The 21,484-nt window shown below is 42.6% G+C and overlaps 1 protein-coding gene across 1 annotated transcript in view; it reads left to right on the plus strand.

The window, feature by feature from the left end:
* Positions 1-21,484, plus strand: part of Ercc3 (ERCC excision repair 3, TFIIH core complex helicase subunit) — a 35,201-nt gene that overhangs the window by 3,597 nt on the left and 10,120 nt on the right. Inside the window, exons 4-10 of the mRNA XM_048345704.1 lie at positions 1,131-1,180; positions 1,549-1,684; positions 1,845-2,009; positions 2,646-2,850; positions 3,988-4,302; positions 9,327-9,511; positions 10,500-10,702. Of these exons, the coding sequence (XP_048201661.1) occupies positions 1,131-1,180; positions 1,549-1,684; positions 1,845-2,009; positions 2,646-2,850; positions 3,988-4,302; positions 9,327-9,511; positions 10,500-10,702 (1,259 nt within the window). The remainder of the gene's footprint in view (positions 1-1,130; positions 1,181-1,548; positions 1,685-1,844; positions 2,010-2,645; positions 2,851-3,987; positions 4,303-9,326; positions 9,512-10,499; positions 10,703-21,484) is intronic.

Genomic DNA, 21,484 nt, shown 5'->3' on the forward strand with positions numbered 1-21,484 from the left:
ATAGGGAATACAATGTGAGAAGGTAACTCGTCGACAAGCCAGGAACCCTCTGCAGAGACCTGTGGGCCCTAGAACTCTGAGAAAATAAGTGTTTGTAGTGCTGAACTCTAAGATTAAATATCTGAGACTCAAAGTCAATGACTTCCACTAGGAAAAGTAAAAAAGACCTTCAAATGTGTCAGTGAAGAGAGTTCTGGGTGAACCGTAGTTGAACATAGATGAATGCTGGCTATTCAGAAGAGATGGCACAATGGCTTTTGTTGCCTGTGACTAATCTAAAGGAACTCTGATTTAGATCCAAATCTAGAGTGACAGAAAAGTGCCATAGGCATTGATCCCAGAGAAAAGTTGCTAGCAGCTTTAAAGACAGTTGTCTTTTTTTTTGGCCAGTCCTGGGGCTTGGACTCAGGGCCTGAGCACTGCCCCTGGCTTCTTGCTCAAGGCTAGTACTCTACATCTTGAGCCACAGTGCCACTTCTGGCTTTTTCTGTTATGTGGTGCTGAGGAATTGAACCCAGGGCTTGGTGCATGATAAGCAAGTACTTTACCCTGAGCCACATTCCAAGCCCGACAGTTCTCTTTTCTTATGTGGAGAGAACACCTCTCCCAGAATGCTGGGCAGACTGGGCAGGAAGATACTCTCTCAAAATAAAATTAAATAAAAAACAAAAGGACCAGAATGTTCTGTGGACCTGGTCTTAGGTTCATTCATTGCCTTATATTTTAGTGAGGAAAATAGGAACATTGGTCGCAAGGACAGGAGATTTGCATTTTATTTATGCAGCAAATTACTACTGAGTATGCACTTCATGCCTGCTGTGTTATGGAAGCTGTAGTAATACTGGTGTGGCAGAAGGGACCTCCAGATCAGGGTGTAGGCTGTGAGCATAGAAAGGGAAATGGGAAACAGAAGGCATGTTTAAGGCATGTTTTATAATGTAAGAGATGAGCATAAGAATACGCTAGACAGGAATCATATTTTGCACCTGAAAAGCTCTCTTTGGGTAGACTTGAGTGTATGTTGGATTTTACTAAAGTAAACAACTCTTCACTTTATTGGGACATAAAATATGACAAATAGTGTTCTAAACCAGCTGCTTGCTGCTAATTTTGCCTGTTTGCTGTTGCAGTTATGTACTGTCAGCTACGGAAAAGTCAAACTGGTCCTAAAGCACAACAGGTAAGAGATTATATGACAGTCCTGTCCTAAGGCATTTTCATCCTGTGCACACCAGGTGGGAGGAATAGTTATGGACAGGACCGTCGGCTCTGTGCCAGCACACTCAGAGGAACAAGAAATCTGACCCAAGTAGGAAATTTATTCACTGTTCATTGTGTTTATTCTACCTAGAGCTGAGCTCAGGCTCTGGTGCCTTGCCCACACATACCCTCATGTATTATGTCGTGACTTGCATCCTCTATCTCTAACTGGGCAGAGGCGTGGGAAGAGTTGAGACCCCTATGTAAGTCCATCTAATCAAGTGAGTGGTGTAATCTGCTGAAAATGTTGCACTGGTCAGTGGGCACTTCCTTCCTCACCCCTTGTAGGTACTTTGTTGAAAGTTCCCACCCTGATGTCATCCAACATCTTCTTCAAGACCCGGTGATTCGGGAATGCCGCCTGAGGAATGCTGAGGGAGAGGCCACTGAACTCATCACGGAGACTTTCACAAGCAAGTCTGCTGTGCGTGGGCTTCTGGGTCATTGGGAGTTTGGGCATTTGGGATTTCAGCTCTCTCTTTTAATCTAGCACTAGCCATCTAGCAGACCTTCAACTCCATGTTTTGCTTGCAAACAACAGTGTTAAATGTATCCATGTCCAGAATCCCACTTTTCTCTTACAGATTTCTAAAAGTGTGGATGGCAGTGGTGTGCCTTCCACTTCCCAGGTGACAGATCCACAGGGCAAATCTGACATCCCCACAGACCTGTTTGACTTCTATGAGCAAATGGACAAGGATGAGGAGGAAGAAGAGGAGACACAGACTGTGTCATTTGAAGTCAAGCAGGTTATTGAATCTATGTAATCTGTGTAGGAGGAAGGATCCTTGTTGCTTCTCCAGTTTTCTCCTTTTATTGTCTGGTTCATTGCACCGTTTTTCCTGATAGAGTTAGTCTTTATGTCTTTTTCCTCAAGTTAGAGATCTGGTTTTCACAATCTCCTCTGGGGGATACAACACCAGTGGCTTGTGCCTTTAATCCTAGCTACTCGGGAGGCTGAGATATGAGGATTCTGATTCAAAGCTTGCCTGTAGGAAAGTCCATTATCTCCAGTTGAACATCAGAAATCTGGAAGTGGAGATGTAGCTCAAGTGTTAATGCCAGCCTTGAACACAAAAGCTCTGGGATAATGCCCAGACCCTGAGTTCAAGCACCAGATCTGGCGCGCTCTCAACCCCTCCTCCCCCCCCCCCCCCCACACACACACAGGGACTAAAACTCCATTTTGGTTCTGATTAGAGTTGACTTTGACAGTGTTGCTAGTTTGAGTTACTTTTTTGTGCTTTAATTTAGGTCCTAACAAGATCTGAAGTGATATTCATCTAGATAAAGTGCCAGTTTTTGGTAATTGGGTGTCTTAGAGTAATTGGTTCTGAGCATGCTTTGGAGTTTAAGATTCTAAAACCTTCATGCTAACCCCTCAGGAAATGATTGAGGAACTCCAGAAACGTTGCATCCACCTGGAGTACCCTCTGTTGGCAGAATATGATTTCCGGAATGATTCTGTCAACCCTGATATCAACATTGACCTGAAACCTACAGCTGTCCTCAGACCCTACCAGGAGAAGAGCCTGCGGAAGATGTTTGGGAATGGGCGGGCACGGTCTGGAGTCATTGTTCTTCCTTGTGGTGAGTGGATCCTGAGTGAAGAGGTATCCCGGTTACTCTGTCTGGATCTGCCAGCTTTTTGCTCACCCTCTGCATGATACCCCAAATCTTACCTTGCCAGGAAATGGCCATGGTCATGATTCTTGAGTTAGGAAATACTGAGTGCTTGCTTTGTGTAGCCCCTGGCCAAGGCCTGAGTGATATAATGACGCTCATTCAGCTGGGGTAGAATTTACCTATCAATGGGTCAGCTAAGTAACTTATTAAGTCTTAGGAAGTGATGTAGGTGGTGGAGAAAACTTGAATAGGCTATGAGGTGGATAGTTAAAACTGGTGGAGTGCTATTGGGCACAGGGGATTAGGTTCTTGGTCTGTGAAATCTGGATGGTATATGATAGTGTACAACGCTGAAAAGAGGCAGTGGCAGTCTTCTTGGTACCTGCCCAACCTCACATGTCCTAAGTAGTGCCAGCTCTAGCCAGAGTTTCCCTTGGGGTCCCATTCTGGAAAAAGTCTCTAGGTATGCAAACCAGTTTTCCTTTGATAAAGGAAAAATAGGTGTTGAATTTTTTTATATTTAAAAAGTGAGTTTTTAATTTTTTAATTGTGTACATTACAAGAGTGGTTTAATTCTGACATTTCCATACAAATATATAATGAATCCAAATCAACTTCACCCTTTGAGGGGATTACTTTCACCTCAATACTCAGATGGTAGATTGTAGGAAATTTGGAAGATCTTGGAATTTCAGTAGGATGCATCCTAGAGCCCTGTTTGCTCTGTCAGTTAACAATTGCCTTTGGCCAAGTTCTTCTTTTGCAGGATGTGTGCTAGGCATGCAATGCCCAGACTAGTGTCTGAAGACCACAGTGAAGGTCCTCGTGACTATAGTTTTCCCATATTTAAGGTGATAGTTTTACAGTTTCACCATGTAAAAGGAATGCCTGAAAGGAGCCATCGAAGGGAGTACAGAACACTAGCTAGTTCTCACATATTTTGAGTGGATATATTTCCTTACAAACAAGAAGAAAGGCTAAAAAAGTAAACCTTCTGTGGACCAATTCAAGCCCAGATTTCTGTGCTGTTGAATCATTCTGCCTGTCCCTGTCCTATGTTTCAACCTGGCTTTGAATAGGATTGCTCCTTGGTTCTTGTAGGTGCTGGGAAGTCCCTGGTAGGTGTGACAGCTGCATGTACTGTCAGAAAACGTTGTTTGGTACTTGGCAACTCGGCTGTATCTGTGGAGCAGTGGAAAGCCCAATTCAAGATGTGGTCTACCATTGATGACAGCCAGATCTGTCGCTTCACCTCAGATGCCAAGGACAAACCTATAGGCTGCTCCATTGCAATCAGCACATACTCCATGCTGGGCCACACCACCAAAAGGTCCTGGGAGGCTGAGCGGGTCATGGAGTGGCTCAAAACCCAAGAGTGGGGCCTCATGATCCTGGATGAAGTGCATACCATTCCAGGTAAGGAGACTGAAGAGAGGCTGATTGCTCATGGTAGAGATGGAAACTGGTTTTCAAGGAAGGACTTCTATGTAGCCCATTCCAACTGTCTAGCAAAATTTGCTGAGAAACAAAATTTGCTGACAATATAGGGCAGCCATGTCCTATATTGGAGAGGAATTGAGAGGGAGTACTCAGGCTGAGGTAGGACGGAGATGTGGATGGGAAGCCACCTGAGTGCGGCCTTAAGTATGCAAGGAGTTTTTGTGAGATCCTAGCATGATGCTTGACTCAGTGAGAATGAGGAAAAGATAAAGGTAACCTGACTGAAGAGGACACAAACCTTCAACAGACAGGTTGGTTATGAGAGCAGAGAGAAAAAGAGAAGGATGGTGCTAAGGGTTTTCGTTTGACCAAAGGGGTGGTATGGCCATTCACTAAGATGAGGAAAGGTATAGAGGGACAGGCTTGATGAAACATTCAGGGGTTAGGCACCTGCTCATAATCTCTACATCCCAGTGCCTATCAGTGGAGATCTGGATAAACAGGTACATCTGTACACTAGAATCCTCCTAGGCAGTAAAAAGGGACAGGTAGTTTATGTGTGCATAGCTTGAGTGAGTCTCAGAGGCATGGTACTGAATAAAAGAAGCTGAGGTTCAGAGGTTACATAGCTCATGGTTGTGTTCATATGACATTCTGGAAAAGACACTGCAAAGAAAAAACACTGATGCTATAATGCTGGTGAACAGATGTGTGGTGCTGGGATGATATAAGGAAGATGACTGTAAAGGAAAACCTTCGGCAGTTTGGGGGATGATGGATTGGTTTGTGTCCTCATTTTGGTGGTGGGTACACATTTTATATATGTGTTAACATTCAAAGAAAGGATCTATCTCCTCCCTACTTTTACTGTGTGAGAATTTAGAAACTGAAGTAAAAGAAAAAAAGATTAAGAGGAGGGTAGGTATTTGCCTGCCAGAATTAAAATTGATGAGTTAGAACATCATTCTTACAAGTGTGTTTGGAGTTGCTTTGCTGCAGTTCAGTTTGAAACTGTGTGAAATGGGGAAGAGCTGAGGATTTTTTTGCATCTGTATATTTAGCATATGTTGACATTCATCAGCCTAAATCCCAGCTTTGAGTGGTGGCAGCACAAGTTTAGAATCTGATATCTGACAAGGAGGATATGGAGTTTGGAGGGTATCTTGTGTCTCTTGTTGGGTTCACTAGTTCAGCTTGTCTTTCTTGGTTAGAAGAGTGAAGGCAGGATTTTGGGTTCAGGCCTGCATTATTGTCTGAATAAGCTTGGAGGATGTTCCTCAAGGGTTCATGGCTAGAGGCTTGGTCCCCAAGTGTGGCAGTGTTAGGGGTTAATGAGACCTTTAAGAGGTGGGACCTAGTGGAAGGTGACTAGGTTATGAGGGTATCATCCTCAGGGGTATTCACGTAGTACTTGTGGGACCCCAGTTCCTACATGAGTAAGTTGTTTTAAAAAGAGCGAGCCTGGGCTAGGAATATAGCTTAGTGGTAGAGTGCTCGCCTAGCGCATATGAAGGCCTGGGTTCGTCGATTCCTCAGCACCACATAAACAGAAAAAGCCTGAAGTGGCACTGTGGCTCAAGTGGTAGAGTGCTAGCCTTGAGCAAAAAGAAGCCAGGGACAGTGCTCAGGCCCTGAGTTCAAGTCCCAAGATGGGGGAGAGAAAAAAAAGCAAGCCTATCTCCTGAATTTCTCTGGATTCCTGTCTTGCTGCTCTTATCAGCTATCGTGCTTCGTGCCTTGAGGCCTTCACCAGACATCAAAAATAGAGCCACCCAGTCTAGGAGTTCAGCCTCAGATGTTTTGTTATAACAACTGAGAATGAACTCAGAAGCCCTGCAACCTGGAAATTCTTAACCAACTCCAAGAGCTAATTTTTTTTTATTAATTAAATTTTGTTGACAAGGTGTTGTGCAAAAGGGGTACAGTTACATAATAGGGCAGTGAGTACATATCTTGTGATATCTTACACCCTCGTTTTTCTTTCCCTTCCCTAGATCAGGTACGCATATATACAATACCCAGTGTACAAAAATCATATACAGTAACCACGTGGCATACGCCAAAGGAAATTCCCCTAGAACTTTAAATGTAACGTCAACAATAGAGTCCTCCTCTGTCCTTCTCTTGGAGTTGTTTTTGCTTATCCTTGTCTTATATGATCATATGTACATAGCTGTTGAGCTATTGTGATCCACTGATAGGTCTGTTCTAGACCTTTTTATGTTTAGTAGTTGCCAAGAGCTAATGTTAAATATGGAAATATCTAACAAATCAGAGCATGTTTCCTAACCATTCAGTATTTACCACACTGGATCAGGTACAATGCTCTCTTTAAGATTCCAGTGTTGGAAGTGTGGCTCAAGTGGTAGAGTGCCAGATGTGAGTGGAAAACACTGAGAAAAGCTTGAGAGAAAAGTGTGAGGCCCCAAGTTCTTTTTACAGGTCTTCTAAATAGATTCCTGGTCATTTTTATTAAGAAACATATTACAGTGCATTTATTGCTTCCTATGTACTAGACTCTACACTCATTATTTTAACAAATATTTATTGAGCACCTTCTGATTCTAGACACTTTGCTTAACACTGAAGACAAAGTGGAGGGACAGTGAGTTAATTACACAATTATTGAATGGTTACTGTGACATGATGTCAGGAACACAAGCTGTTCACACAGAGTGTATACTGTGCCATGTGCTGATGGCTCACAGCGGAAATCCTAACTACTTGGGAAGCTGAACTCTGGAGGATTGCAATTTGAAGCCATCCCTGGCAGAAAAGTCTATAAGACTCTCCAATATCAGCAGAATGCTGAACCGGAGGTATAGATCAAATGGCAGAGCTCCTTGAGCGAAAATACCAAACAAGAATGTGAACCCTGAGTTTAAGCCCCAGTACCTGCACAAACAAACAAAAAGCATATACTATGTGAACCCATTTATATGAAGCTCAAGAAGACAGATTCCTCTGTGATGATGGAAGTCATAGTAGTGGTTTCCTTGAGGAGAGTGCTGGTTGATGGAAGAAAGAGTCTTTGAGTATTGCAGTACACCACGTCCAGATTTAGGAAGTGGTGTGTAAAAGTTATTTAAGTAGCTCAGGATTTTGAAGTATCTGTAGGAAGAAGGACTCCAACTCAAAAGGAACTCAGCAAGGCAAAGTTTACTTCTGCAGAAGGGTGTGCCATTAGCTAAAAATCTGTCAAGCAAGCACACAGAGCAGACAGGCTGCTCCCTTTTTATCCCTTATCCAGCAGACCCTGCCCCTTTGCTCACAGTGACTGAGCTCAGGTTCATAATCTGCAAAAGGATGTGGTTTAACTAACAGGATGGTACTAAAATTCAAGGAGCTTCTAACTGTGTATCTTAACTAAAGTGCAGCAGGGAAAGGGTTTAATTAACAAGCGCCACGCTATCTAGCCAAAGTAAGAACTTTTCAGAAAAAGAATTCTTACAAGATTGACATTTGGAAGCAAACTACTTTGATAGAAAGGTCATTTTTTCTCTCATAATATCAAGTAGTCAAGCCCTTGTGTGTGTTATTTACAAGAGACATTCTGTGGTGGCTACAGTGAATGGAATGATGTGGCTGGTTTTTAGGTGAACACCACACATTATGCTAGTGTCATCATTGTCTTGTCTCCTAAGCCTCTTACAGAGGAACCCTGATCTGGGATCTTAATTTTTTTTTTGAGCCAGCATAGTCCATCAAAAGACCTTGCTGTTTTATTCCTTCTGTTTATATGAGTTTCTGTAGTTTTGTTGTTGTTGTTGTGTTTGCATATATGGTGTGCATGCAAGCTAAAGCTTCAGTGTGTGGGATGTAAAACTACACTTTTACTTGGAGTTAGACAATCCTGTGTTATTCTACTGTTGTCATTTTGGTTTGTGTTTAAGTGCATTCTGGCCTCCTTATCCTCCAGTTGATGTCATTATTTCGGAAATACCATTAGCCCTGTCTGTAAAAATTATAGTGTAAGATAAGCATGACTTAAATTTATGGGATTGAGTGCTGGGAATAGTGCTGAGGATTGAACCCAGGACCTCAAGTGTGCTAATTAATAAGCATGTGCTCTTCCACTGAGCCATACCTCAGCCCCATAACTCAAACCTTTTAACCTTCCTCAAAATAGTAGAATATTTAAAATGTGAGCTCATGGAGACCTTTAAAATGAATATCTTAGGTGAGGTGCCCCTTGGTTGTAATCCTAGCTTCTCTGGAGGCTGAGATCTGAGGATTGTAGTTTGAAGCCAGCCCAGGGAAGAAAGTCTGTGTGACCTTTATCTCCAATTAATTACCAAAAAAGCCAGAAGTGGAGCTGTGGCTCAAGTGTGGCTAAAGAGCTCAGGGAAAACACCTAGCTCCTGAGTTTAAGCCCCAGGATCTGCACATGGCGCACACTTGTGCACGCACATGCACGCACACACACATACTATCTCATTCCTATTTATGTGTTTATTTGATAAATCAAAAAATTATAACATCATAACTAAGGAAGAAAAAGTAAGTTGTACCATCTACAGAGGGTGGGCAATGCTTGGGCAGAACAGTGCCTGGCTTAATTGCTTCCTTGGGCTCTGTTTCTCCCATCATTCTAGAAAAATGGAAAGAAGCAAGGCAGAGCTGGCTCCTTTAGTTCCTCTCTCCCTTTACACAGGTACAAGTTTCAGGGTGAGTTAATTATTTGTATAATTCAGAGTTTATTGATATTGTATCAAATAGTGTTTCACATTGTTACCTGTACTTCTGATGGCTGTTGTGAGGAGAATGTTGGAGTTTGCTAAGTTAATGCTTCCTTGAAGTCATTTCTTTTCATTCTCATCATTTGGACGAATTTAAAAGTCCTGGTGAAGTATTCCCACTTGTCTAGAACTGGCTCTTGAGGGCTCAAGTCCTGGAAGGGTTAGCCCATGGTGACCAGGCCAGTGTTAAGTTGCAAGTCTGGATGTGGTACCCTAACAGTTTAGAAAGCAACTCTGTGAATATTTCCCTTGTTTCCTCAGCCAAGATGTTCCGAAGGGTGCTCACCATTGTGCAGGCCCACTGCAAGCTAGGTTTGACTGCAACGCTCGTCCGGGAAGATGACAAAATTGTTGACTTAAATTTTCTGATTGGGCCCAAACTCTATGAAGCCAACTGGATGGAGCTCCAAAACAATGGATATATTGCCAAAGTCCAGTGTGCTGAGGTAGGTGGACCCAGCTGGATGGCCATCGGAACAAAGAACTCCTTCCATTGGTAAGGGAAAGCCATTAGGCTGATTCCTCACGGGCAGATAGGCAAGTCAGGACTTGGACTAAACTGCTGCTATCTCATGTGGTAACCTTAGTATCCCCATGAGGGAGTCAATATTTTACCCATTTCTCACCTGAATACAACAGCCTTGTAGTCCATGCCCCCTTCCTTTTCTGAGTGAGCTCCTGGGATGGTCTGTCTGTCTTTACTCTTAGGTATCCCTGGAGGGTCCTGTGTGGACAACAACCAAGAACACCGATTGTGACCTTAATCACATGCTAAGGACACATTTTCCCAGTATTTTCCTCTTAATTCGGTTAATATCTGCCCTGGTAGGAATAAAACTCCATGTTCAAAAGTAAGTTTTCTTAAAAAAGACAACAGAATCCTTTCTAGCACTTTAAAAAATGAATATTACTGAGTGAATCGAGTCAAGAGGGAATATATTGGGTAAAGGTGAAGTGTAAGGAATTTGTGTAGATTGTTCCTGGGTTGAAAAGATCTTTACTCTTTCTTTGTGTCTGTAATCACCCATTTTAAAAACTGTGTTGCCAAACTTTCGAGGTTCTCTGTTCTTCTCTACTTGAGTCTCCTCTCCTACCCATCAAGGGATACCTACCTTCAGAACTCGTATTTGTCGTTCTCCTTCCTTTATTATTTTACCTTCAATATCCATTTCTAAATATATTTACTTCTTAAAATTTAATAAGAAATATGTTTTGCTTATTTTTTTAAAATAATGTAGGTGACTTCAGTCTTATATGTGTTGCTCTCTGACTTTTTTCTTTTGACGTGCTTGTGTGCGTATGTAAGAGAGAGAGATACCAAGATACCTTATTCTATGATGGTACTTGTATCATTTTGAAGCACTGACTGAAAACATTTCCACTTACATTATTTTTAAACTTGCAGAATGATTGCTGGTTCTTACTGCTTTTCAGGTTTGGTGTCCAATGTCCCCTGAGTTTTACCGGGAATATGTGGCAATCAAAACGAAGAAGCGAATCTTACTGTATACCATGAACCCTAACAAGTTCAGAGCTTGCCAGTTTCTGATCAAGTTTCATGAAAGGAGGAATGACAAGATTATTGTGTTTGCTGACAATGTGTTTGCCTTGAAGGAATATGCTGTTCGCCTAAACAAGTAAGAATAGCACATGCACAGAGTACAGACGGTGCCTGTATCTTCCTTGAAGCTTTCAGAAACTTCTTGGAATCTAAAGATCTCTTTCTCTTTCTCTGGTCACAGGACAGAAGCCAGACAGAGAAAGTTGTTAGAGTTGGAGATTAGCACATGTAAAAAGAAGAGCCTGGTTTTCTTATCACAGAGAGCAGGCCGGTGAAGCATGTTGAACTGGGTGGGCACTGTCTTGAATCAGTTCAAAGGCATTTCAGAGTTGTCATCAGGAGTTCCAAACTGAGTAAGAACTGAGGGTAGAGTGGAGGCCATACTGTGTGGTCTAGGGGCCAGGAAAGCAGCAGCATTCCAGCTGTCCTTACCTGTGTTTAGAACCTGGCAGGGGGAAGTTGCCCGTTAAGTAAGGAAAAAGGTCTGTGCTTCTTCCCACTGCAATACAGGGCTTCATGTGTGGTAAGTATTAGAGTTCAGAACCTTCTGGGGCTGGGAATATGGCCTAGTGGCAAGAGTGCTTGCCTTGTATACATGAAGCCCTGGGTTTGATTCCCCAGCACTATATATATATATATATATATATATATATATATAGAAAATGGCCACAAGTGGCAGAGTGCTAGCCTTGAGCAAAAAGAAGCCAGGGACAATGCTCAGGCCCTGAGTCCAAGCTCAACTGGCAAAAAAAAACCAAACTTCTGTAATCTTTTTTTCACAGAAGCACATGGGGAGAGTGAACCAGACCAGCTTCTCTTTTTAGTAATCCATGTGCTACAAGTACTTAGGTGTATGTTTTATTCAGGCTTCACTTCTGCCATATGAGCTTTCTTATTTTATAGGTGGAAAAACAGGCATAGAAAGATTAAGCTTCTATAGTATCGAAAAGCATAACTTTATTAATCTTAGGTTTTACTTTTCATCAAAGTTACCATGTAGACTGTGTAAAAAATAGCAGTTCCTCACACCTATTTGTCTTGCTTCCATGAAGGCAGCCATTTTCTTGGCTGTTTTATTTCTTTTTTTTTTGGGGGGGGCAGTCCTGGGCCTTGAACTCAGGGCCTGAGCACTGTCCGTGGCTTCTTTTTGCTCAAGGCTAGCACTCCACTTGAGCCCAGCGCTACTTCTGGCCGTTTTCCGTATACGTGGTGCTGGGGAATCGAACCCAGGGCCTCATGTATACAAGGCAAGCACTCTTGCCACTAAGTCATATCCCCAGCCTTTTTTCTTTATTTTTAATAGCTTATACAGTAATTCTTGGATTAGTCTTAAGAATTGACCTTTAACTTGTACCATGGGAAGTTGAAGATTTAACTTTCTTACATGTACCAGTTTCCACTGCCCTTGTTCCTTTCCTGCCATCCTTCAATATGGGAATGGCACAAATCTGAGGTTAAATTAATAATCACTGTTATATTATTTTTGCTTCATAATAAATATTGTCCAAGTAAAGCCATGTAGCATACTACACTTACATTTTTGTGTGTAAATACTTGTTTTTGAAATTGTCTCGTTTTTAACTTTCTGGACCTTTTACCTCTCAGTAGAGTCAGGTAATTTCTCAGTTCAGTTACTTGCTTCCCCATCAGCTATTTGTTTTCCCTAGTGGAATCCAGCACTTTGTCCTGCTTGGCTCTGCTTTAGCCAGCTTCTGTAGGACTATCGACCTATTAGCATCTTTGGGGATCACCCTATAAACTCCTTTGACCTCTTCCCAATCTGGATCACCTTTTGGCCAAGCATTTTACGGGAGCACATGCTCTAATAGATTCTTTTTTGTTTTAATTTAATTTATTTATTAATTGAACACAAATTTTTTGACAAGGTGTTGTGCAAAAAGGGTACAGTTACATAGTTGGGCAGTGTGTACATTACTTGTGATATCTTACGCCCTGTTTTTCTATCCCTTCTCTAGGTCAGGTAGACATATATACAATATACAATGTATCAGGAACATATACAGTAGCCACATGGCCATGCCCAAGAAAGTTGGCCTAGGGCTTTAAATGTAATGTCGATATTAGACAATATGTCAACAGTAGTCTTATATGAACGTACATACATAGCTTTTGAGCTATTGTGTTCCCCTGAGAGGTCAATTTTTGACCTTTATATGTTGAGTAATTCTTTGGTTTTAGTTACATACTGTTGGGTCGCTGCCCTAATCCTGTGGGGAATACTATTTGACAAGTTTCTGGTTTCACAGACTTGGTCTCTACTGTCTCTCCGTCTCCCTTTGTTAACAGTCATATATCAGGAAGATCATGCCCCTTTGTTTTCTGTGTTCTAGGCTTGTCTCGCTCAACATTTTTTGTTCGAGTTCTGACCATTTCCCTGCAAATAACAATATTTCACCATTCCTAATCGCTATGTAGTATTCCATTGTGTAAAGGTACCATATTTATTGGACCCATTCATCTGTGGAGGGGCATCTGGGTTGTTTCCATATTTTGGCTATTGTGAATTGTGCCACGATAAACATGGAAGTACAAATGTCTTTTTGATATATTGGGGTTTGCTGTTTAGGATAGATGCCTGGGAGTGGTATAGCTGGATCATAGGGTAGGTCTATATTGAGCTTTTGAGAAACCTCCATACTGTTCTCCAAAGTGGTTGTACTAATTTGCACTCCCACCAACAATGGAGAAGGGTTCCTCTTTCCCCGCACCCCCTCCAGCATTTGTTGTTGCCTGAGTTCAGAGTATAGGCCATTCTAACTGGGGTGAGGTGGTATCTCAGGGTTGTTTTTATTTGCATTTCCTTTACTACCAGGGATGTTGAACATTTCCTCATGTGTTTCTTTGCCATTTTTATATCTTCTCTTGTGAAGTCTCTCTTTAGCTCTTTTGCCCATTTCCTAATAGGTTTATTGGGCTTAGAGGGGCTTAGTTTTTTGAGTTCTCCGTAGATGACAGATATCAGGCCTTTGTCTGTTGCTGTGCTGGTAAATATCCTTTCTCATATAGTTGGCTGTCTTTCTTGGTGGCTATGTCCTTAGCTGTGCAGAAACTTTTTAATTTGTAGTAGTCCCATTTGTCGAGTCTTTCCCCTATTTGTTGTGCCCCTGGGACTATATTCAGGAAGTTCCTTCCTGTGCCTATAAGTTCTAGCATCTTTCCTACTCTGTCCTTCAGTAGTTTCAAGGATTCAGGTCTGATATTGATGTCCTTGATCCATTTTGAGTTGATCTTGGTGCATGGTGATAGGCTTGGGTCTACTTTGAGTTTTCTGCATATGGCTGCCCAGTTCTCCCAGCACCAGTAGTTGAAGAGGCGATGTTTATTCCATTGCATGTCTTTAGCTCCTTTGTCGAATATCAGCTGACTGTAAGAGAGCGGTTTTATTTCTAGATCTTCAATTCTAATCCATTGGTCTACCGATCTGTTTTTATACCAATACCAGGTTGTTTTTGTTATGATGGCCCTGTAGTAGAGCTTGAAGTCTAGTATTGTGATACCTCCTGCACTGCTTTTTTTGCCTAAAATTGCTTTGGCTATTCTAGGTTTTTTGCTGTTCCATATGAATTTATGAATTGGTTTCTCTATTTCAGTGAAGAATGTGGCTGGGACTTTGATAGGGATTGCATTGAATTTGTATAACAATTTGGGCAATATGGCCATTTTCACTATATTGATTCTGCCTACCCATGAGCATGGGAGGTCTTTCCATCTCCTTGTGTCTTCTTTGATTTCCCTTATTAGATTTTTATAGTTTTTATTAAATAGGTCTGTCACGTCCTTGTTTAAGTTGATCCCTAGGTACTTTATTCTTTTTTTGGCTACTGTAAGTGGAATTGTTTCCATAATTTCCTTTTCTGTTTGTATATTGCTGGTGTACAGAAAAGCTGCTGACTTTTGTGGGTTGATTTTGTATCCTGCTACTTTGCCAAATTGGTTTATTAGGTGTAGGAGTTTGGGTACTGAGTTTTTTGGGTCCTTCAGATATAAGATCATGTCTTCTGCGAATAGGGATAACTTGATTTCTTCCTTGCCGATGTGGATCCCTTTGATGTCCTCCTCTTGCCTTATTGCTATGGCTAGGGATTCCAGAACTATGTTGAAAAGAAGTGGGGAGAGTGGGCATCTTTGTCTTTTTCCTGAGTTTAGGGGAAATGGTTTAAGTTTCTCTACATTTAAAATGATGTTAGCAGTTGGTCTGTTGTATATGGCTTTTATTGTTTTTAGGAACGTTCCATCTATTCCTGTTCTCTCCAGAGCTTTTAATAAGTATGGATGTTGTATTTTGTCAAAGGCTTTTTGGGCATCGACTGAGATAACAATGTAATTCTTAATTTTAGATCTGTTTATGTGGTGAGTTATGTTGATTGATTTACGGATGTTGAACCATCCTTGTGACTGTGGGATGAAGTCTACTTGGTCATGATATATGATTTTCTTGATCAGTTTCTGGATCCTGTTAGCTAATATTTTATTAAGGAGCTTTGCATCTGTGTTCATTAGTGATATTGGTCTGTAGTTCTCTTTTTTTGTTGGGTCTTTACCTGGCTTGGGAATGAGTATGATATTAGCTTCATAGAATGAGTTTGGGATTCCTCCCTCTGTTTCTATTTCGCAGAAGAGTTTGAGGAGTATTGGTATTAGCTCCTCACTAAACGTTTTGTAGAATTCGTTGGTGAATCCATCTGGGCCTGGGCTTTTCTTTGTTGGGAGGTTCTTGATTACTTCCTGTATCACACTGTAAGTTATTGGTTTATTTAGTTGATTTATTTCTTCTTGGTTCAGTTTGGGCAGTTTGTACTTCTCTAAGAATTGATCCATTTCTGTAAAATTACTCTTTTTTGCTGAGTAGAGGTTTTGGAAATAGCTCCTTATGATTGTTTGAATATCGTGTGTACTTGTAATTTTTCTGGTGGAGTCCCTGATTTTACGTATATGAGTCTCTTCACTTCTGTTTTTTTGTAAGTCTTGCGAGGGTTCTGTCAATTTTATTTATTTTCTCAAAGAACCAGCTTTTAGTCTTATTTATTTGTTGAATGGTCTTTCTATTTTTAATCAGCTTTATCTCTTCTTTAATCTTTGTGATCTCTCTCCTCCTAGTCATTTTAGATTCTGTCATTTCTTGTTTCTCCAGTTGTTTTAGTCTCATCGTGAGGTTATTCACCTGCTCTGCTTCCATTCTTTTAATGTTAGTGCTGAGGGCAATGATCTTGCCCCTCAGTTCTGCCTTAGCTGTGTCCCATAGGTTTCTTTGTGATGTGTTTTCATTGTCATTGTGGCTTATGAATTCGTTGATTTCATCTGTAATTAGGTCTGTGGCCCAAGTGTTGGATAGCAGTGTGGGGTTTAGCCTCCAAGAGTGTGTATAGCCTCTGTGGTATCCTTTGTTATTGAGGCTTACCTTTAATCCACTGTGATCAGATATAATACATGGGATGACGTCAATACTTTTGTATTTGCTGAGGTTCTTTGTGTGGGCTATGACGTGGTTTATTTTGGAATATGATCCATGGGCTGCTGAGAAGAAGGTGTATTGGGTCTCTGTAGGTGAAGATTCTGTATAGGTCTGTCAGATCCATTTGGGATATGGTGTTACTTAGGTCCTCAGCTCCCTTGCTGATCCTCTGGGTGTTGGATCTGTCTCTTGGAGAGAGTGGGGTATTAAGGTCACCCACTATGATTGTGTTCTATAATTCTGTGAGAATTTGCTTGACATATGTAGGGCCTCTTTTGTTCGGTGAGTATACATTTATCACTGTGTTGTCTTGATTCTGGATTTTTCCTTGTATTAATATGTAGTGTCCTTCTTTGTCTTTTTGAGTTGATTTTAATGAAAAGTCCAGCTTGTCTGAGATCAGGATGGCTACACCTGCCGTTTTGGCAGGTGGTTTGCTTGGGAGATCTTGCTCCATCCTTTCATTTGGAGCCTGTTTTTGTCTCTTGCTGCAAGGTGGGTCTCTTGTAGGCAGCAGATGTCAACTTTTTGTTTGCGGATCCATCCTGCCAGTCTGCTCCTCTTTATCGGAGAGTTTAAATCATTTATATTTAAAGAGATCAAGGATAAGGGTGTTCTTTCTCCTTCCATTTTCTTGTTGGGCTGTTTTTGCCTCTTTTTTTTTTTTTCTTGTCTTTAGTGAGCTGTTCTTTCTGTTGGGCTTTGGCTATTGTAGTTTCTTTCTGTTTCTGTCTGTGTGTCTTGTAGGGTCTCTGTTGGGTGGGGCTCCCCTCTTAGAATTTGTTGTAGGGCTGGTTTTTTATTCACATACTCCTTTAGCTCTTCTTTTGTGTGGAATGATCTGGTTTTCCCTTCGAATGTGAACTCCAATTTCGCTGGATATTTGATCCGAGGTTGCATATTGTTAGCCTGAAGTACTTGGATGGTGTTCTTCCACTCACTTCGTGCTTGCTAAGTTTGTGTGGATAGGTTTGCTGTTATTCGAATCCTCTTCCCATTATAGAAAATTTCTTTTTTCGCTTTGGCTGAATTCAGAATTTGCTCTTTAATCTTGAGATCTGAAGTCTTGAATATTATGTGCCTTGGGGTGACTTTTTTGGGGCTGGGGTCTGGCCTGCCGGGTGTCCTATCGGCTTCAGTTACCTGGATGGGGTCCCTTGTGAGAATTGGGAAGTTTTCTGCAATAACTTTATTGAGAACATGTTTAAGCCCTCTGCTCTGGTATTCGGCTCCTTCTTCTATTCCAATTATGCGCAAATTATATCTCTTGTCTTTGTCCATTAGTTCCTGGATTAGTCTTCCCTGAAGCTTCACCATTTCTTGGAGTGTGGTCATTTTCTGGTTGTTGTCGGCTCCTTCATCGTCCAGGCGAGAGATTCTGGATTCCATATGGTCAATTCTTTGTGCTGTGGATTCAATTGCGGAGTTTATGGATGTCAGAGACCTATTTATGGTTGTCAGATCAGCTCTGATCGTGGAAATTTCTTCCTTTAAAGAGTTGTATTTTAAATCTATTTTTTCATGGATTTCAATTCTCAAGATGTTACGGTCTTCTTTAAAAGAGGCTTGCATAGTATCCATTTTTGCTTCCATTTCTTTAAAGGAGGCTTGCATTGTATCCATTTTTGCTTCCATTTCTTTCTTGGCTTCCTGGGTGTCCTTCAGGATTTCCTCTCTAAACTCCTGGAATTGTTTTCTGATTTCATTTCTGACGCTTTCCATCATTCCTGTTAACATGGCCTCATTTGCTTTTTTATTCTCCATCAGTCGTGCTGCTATTTGGAGCTGGTGAGTTTGCTTGCTCTTTGATGAACTGTGTTATGTTTCTTTGTGATTTGTGCATCTGGAGATCTGTGGATGGCTTCTCAAGTTTGCTTTATAGCTCTGCCCTCCCTCCTGTGTAGGTGTGTTTAGCAGAGCAGGTGCTGCCGCTGTGGCCCTGCCCACCAGTGCGGGGTATACCTACCAGCACGGGCGCTGTCGCCAGGGGCCCCGCCACCTGTGCGCTGTACGCCCGCTACAACAGGCGCTGGCGCTGTGGCCCTGTCCACTTTAGTGGGGTGCGCCTCCCAGAGCGAGCCCCAGGTTGTTGGGTTGTGTTTGCGTCCTCCCGCGAGTCCGTTGTGGGGGGCAGTATGTGTGGGGCCCAGTGGGATCAACTGTCTGGGTGCGGGTTAGCGCCCTCAGACCTTGCCTCTGCTGCGAGGGGCGGGGGGGGGGGGCGTGATCAGGCCCAGGTGTCCCTGCTGTGCTGGTATTGCCCACCAGCGCCTGTGATTTTAGTTGTAAGAGTCCACGAGATCCAGGCACCTCCGGTGGGGCTTGCACTGCCGACCATCCCCTGGCCTCTGTTGGGAAGGGGGCATGGCCGATTCGGCCAGTTCAGGATCCTGTGCGGCATTGGGGCTGCTCCCCCCTTCCCCTACTAAACTGACTTCCCAGCGCCTGATGGGAGCTTCCCGCCTGATTTGGGGGTTCTTTGTTCCCTCGGGGTGGGGAGGAGGAGGGAGATCTAGCTTCTTTGTAGGGCTTGGGTCTCTGATAGCTGGTCTCCCGTTGGGGGAGGAGGGGTAATGGGGGACTCACTGATCCTGGATTGTGTGTGTGTCTCGCACAGCTGTTGGTCCTTCAGGGGGTGGGGAAGTGTCGTGGTGGCGTCGTATGTCTTGGTCCGCACTCTCCCTAGTGTCTGTGGGGTCCCGCTGTCTGGATTCTGCGCTCCTGGCAGCCTGTCTGCCGATCGCTGGGTTCCCCTTTCCCAGCCTGGCCCTGTTCAGGCCAGGGTCGGCTGGTGGGGGGAGGGTGCCCCGGAGATTCTCCGGCTCTGTGTAGGTTTTCGGCTCTTCTTTTTTACTCCTTTGTGTTTTCCTGCGTATCTCCACTGCTTCTGGCTGCTGGTTTTGCTGGGTTCTTTTTTTTTTTTTTTGGCCAGTCCTGGGCCTTGAACTCAGGGCCTGAGCACTGTCCCTGGCTTCTTCCCGCTCAAGGCTAGCACTCTGCCACTTGAGCCACAGCGCCGCTTCTGGCCGTTTTCTGTATATGTGGTGCTGGGGAATCGAACCCAGGGCCTCGTGTATCCGAGGCAGGCACTCTTGCCACTAGGCTATATCCCCAGCCCCTTTGCTGGGTTCTTGATGGGGTGTTGGGTGTTGGAGTTCCCAGCTCGCTATTCAGTTGGAGCGAGTCGGGGTGCCTCCCTAATGTGACAGCACCATCTTTCCTCTCTCTCTAATAGATTCTTGAGAGAAGGTATAAAGAAGGTAAAGTTGCTAGAATTTTCAATGCTTGCAAATGTCTTGGTTTTGATTTATAGTTTGGCTGTGACTGGGCATTAACATTGGAGTTTCCATTGAAGCTCTCTGGAAGTCTGATGCTCTCTGATTCCTATCTGTTGTGATGTTTGTCTATTCTCAGGAAGCCGTTAGCTAGGATATGCTCTCTATAAGAGTTCTGAATGATATATCTCATTTAATCTTTTTTCTTTATCTCATTTAATCTCTTTTCCTCACTTCTGAAAAACTTCTCTTTGTTAATCACCTCTATTCTCTGTTCTGCCCCTTTGTCCTTTGTATTAGTCAAATGTTAGCGGGTTTTGTTTTATTTAACCGCTTCTCCAATCATCTTTTTCCTTCTATTTTCATCCCTTCTCACCCTTCTTTTGAAACTTTAATAAAATTGTGAGTTCTCTTGCGAGTTCTTTCTTCTCTGAGACTATGGAAGCTTTTGTGGTTTTGTTCTGTACTCTTTACTGTTTTTTCTTGGTGCACGTTTGCGTTTATTGATTGGCCCTAATTTTAGGGACTTCCTAAATTTTAGTAATCTACTGCAGTTTGTTTGAGAGCCAGTCACTAAAATCTGATGCCATTCTGTGTGCACTGACTTGTGGTTCTCTCTGTAGAATGATCAGGTGAATGAACTGGCTGTTTTGTCACAAGACATATTAGTACCAATGCCTCTAGGTCTTTTCTCTTGTGGTCTTTTTTCTGAAGATGAATTTTTTAGTCTCCTGGGTACCAGTGTGTAGTTGAGGGAAAGAGTTGGTGGTGTGTTAGTTGACTTTGAGGACATACTTCCTCTCCTTGCTTCAGTTTCTGACTTGTTTCCACTGTCAGCAGTGTAGACCTTCCTTGCTTAGATCTGGGGCTCCAGTTCCTGCCAGGTGAGAGAAGCTATGCCTGCTGTGGAATTAAGAGTATATGCTTCTCACAAGCTTACTGCCAGACCTGTTGGCATCTTACCCACCATGCTGCCTTCCATTGCCACTGGGGATTGGTTTTGCAGATAAAACAGGTTTCCTTGCCCTCAACCAACTCAGTTGCCTGCTTCTCTAGACTGTTATGCCTGCATCTATCTGCTTTTCATTTCTATAATGTTATTACTTCTCTCATCTGCTCTTATTTCTGCTCTGCTCTGTCTGTGCACATATGTCCTTTTAGTCCTTTACTATGACATCTATGTTGATTCAAGCAAGAAAGTGTCAGTGCATGTATTGGCTCTGTCATTCTTAAAAACTATCTTTCCTTCCTATTCCTCCTTCCTGCAGTGCCATCCAGATTCTTGCTGAGTCTGCACAGTGGCTCCCTACACCTGCACTTAGAATACCTGAGGCTTGGTCTTGGCTGCAGTCTTTAGGCATCTATTTGGGCAGAGATGTTAATTTGCCTGATATTGTCAATGCTGAGCTAATTGGCATAGGAAAAGACAGCCAATTGTGATTGTCTTGTATAATGGAATGATAATTATAATTTTATCATCTTTTGTACCTCTGGCCTTTAAATGTATAAAGCATTTTTGTTTGTTTTTGTTTTTCTTGGTTTTGAAATAATACTGTGGATCCTTGGCCTTGCTTTATTCTTAGCTTGTGGTGGATGCTCTGGTGTGGATAGAGGGAGTCTCCAAGCTTCTGAAGCTTTTGGTTCCTTCATTCCCATTCCCTTAAGAAGGGAATGGTTGTCACCAAAGTATGTTACGATGGAGACTTTTAGGGTTATGTGGCAGTGTGGGGTGGTAAGCAGAGCCTCGTCTTTGGAGTGACACTAGACTTGCATCCCGGCTCCTCTTTGGAGCTGTGTTACTTCAGAGAAGCTGTTTGTTCCCCAGTGGTGTGGCCACCCTTGGTCATCACAGTGGGTTCTTGTACCGGCTGTCTCACAGGTGGTCACTGAATGTTAGGTTCTCTTCTTAGAGGACAGTTCCCTTCTGTTCCATTCACATGAGAGAGACCTTCAGAAGTGTACAGTTTTCCATTTGTGATTTTTCTTCTGATGGGGAAATAGGAAAACAACCACTAAAACCCTGAGTATGAGAGACAGGTTGTCATCATAAACATGACTTCCCACCCTTTCTCCCAGCATGATGTGTAGGAAATGATGGGATTGTGTAGTA

This window comes from Perognathus longimembris, chromosome 4 (genome assembly GCF_023159225.1).
Source record: "Perognathus longimembris pacificus isolate PPM17 chromosome 4, ASM2315922v1, whole genome shotgun sequence".
In the NCBI taxonomy this organism is placed as follows: Eukaryota; Metazoa; Chordata; class Mammalia; order Rodentia; family Heteromyidae; genus Perognathus; species Perognathus longimembris.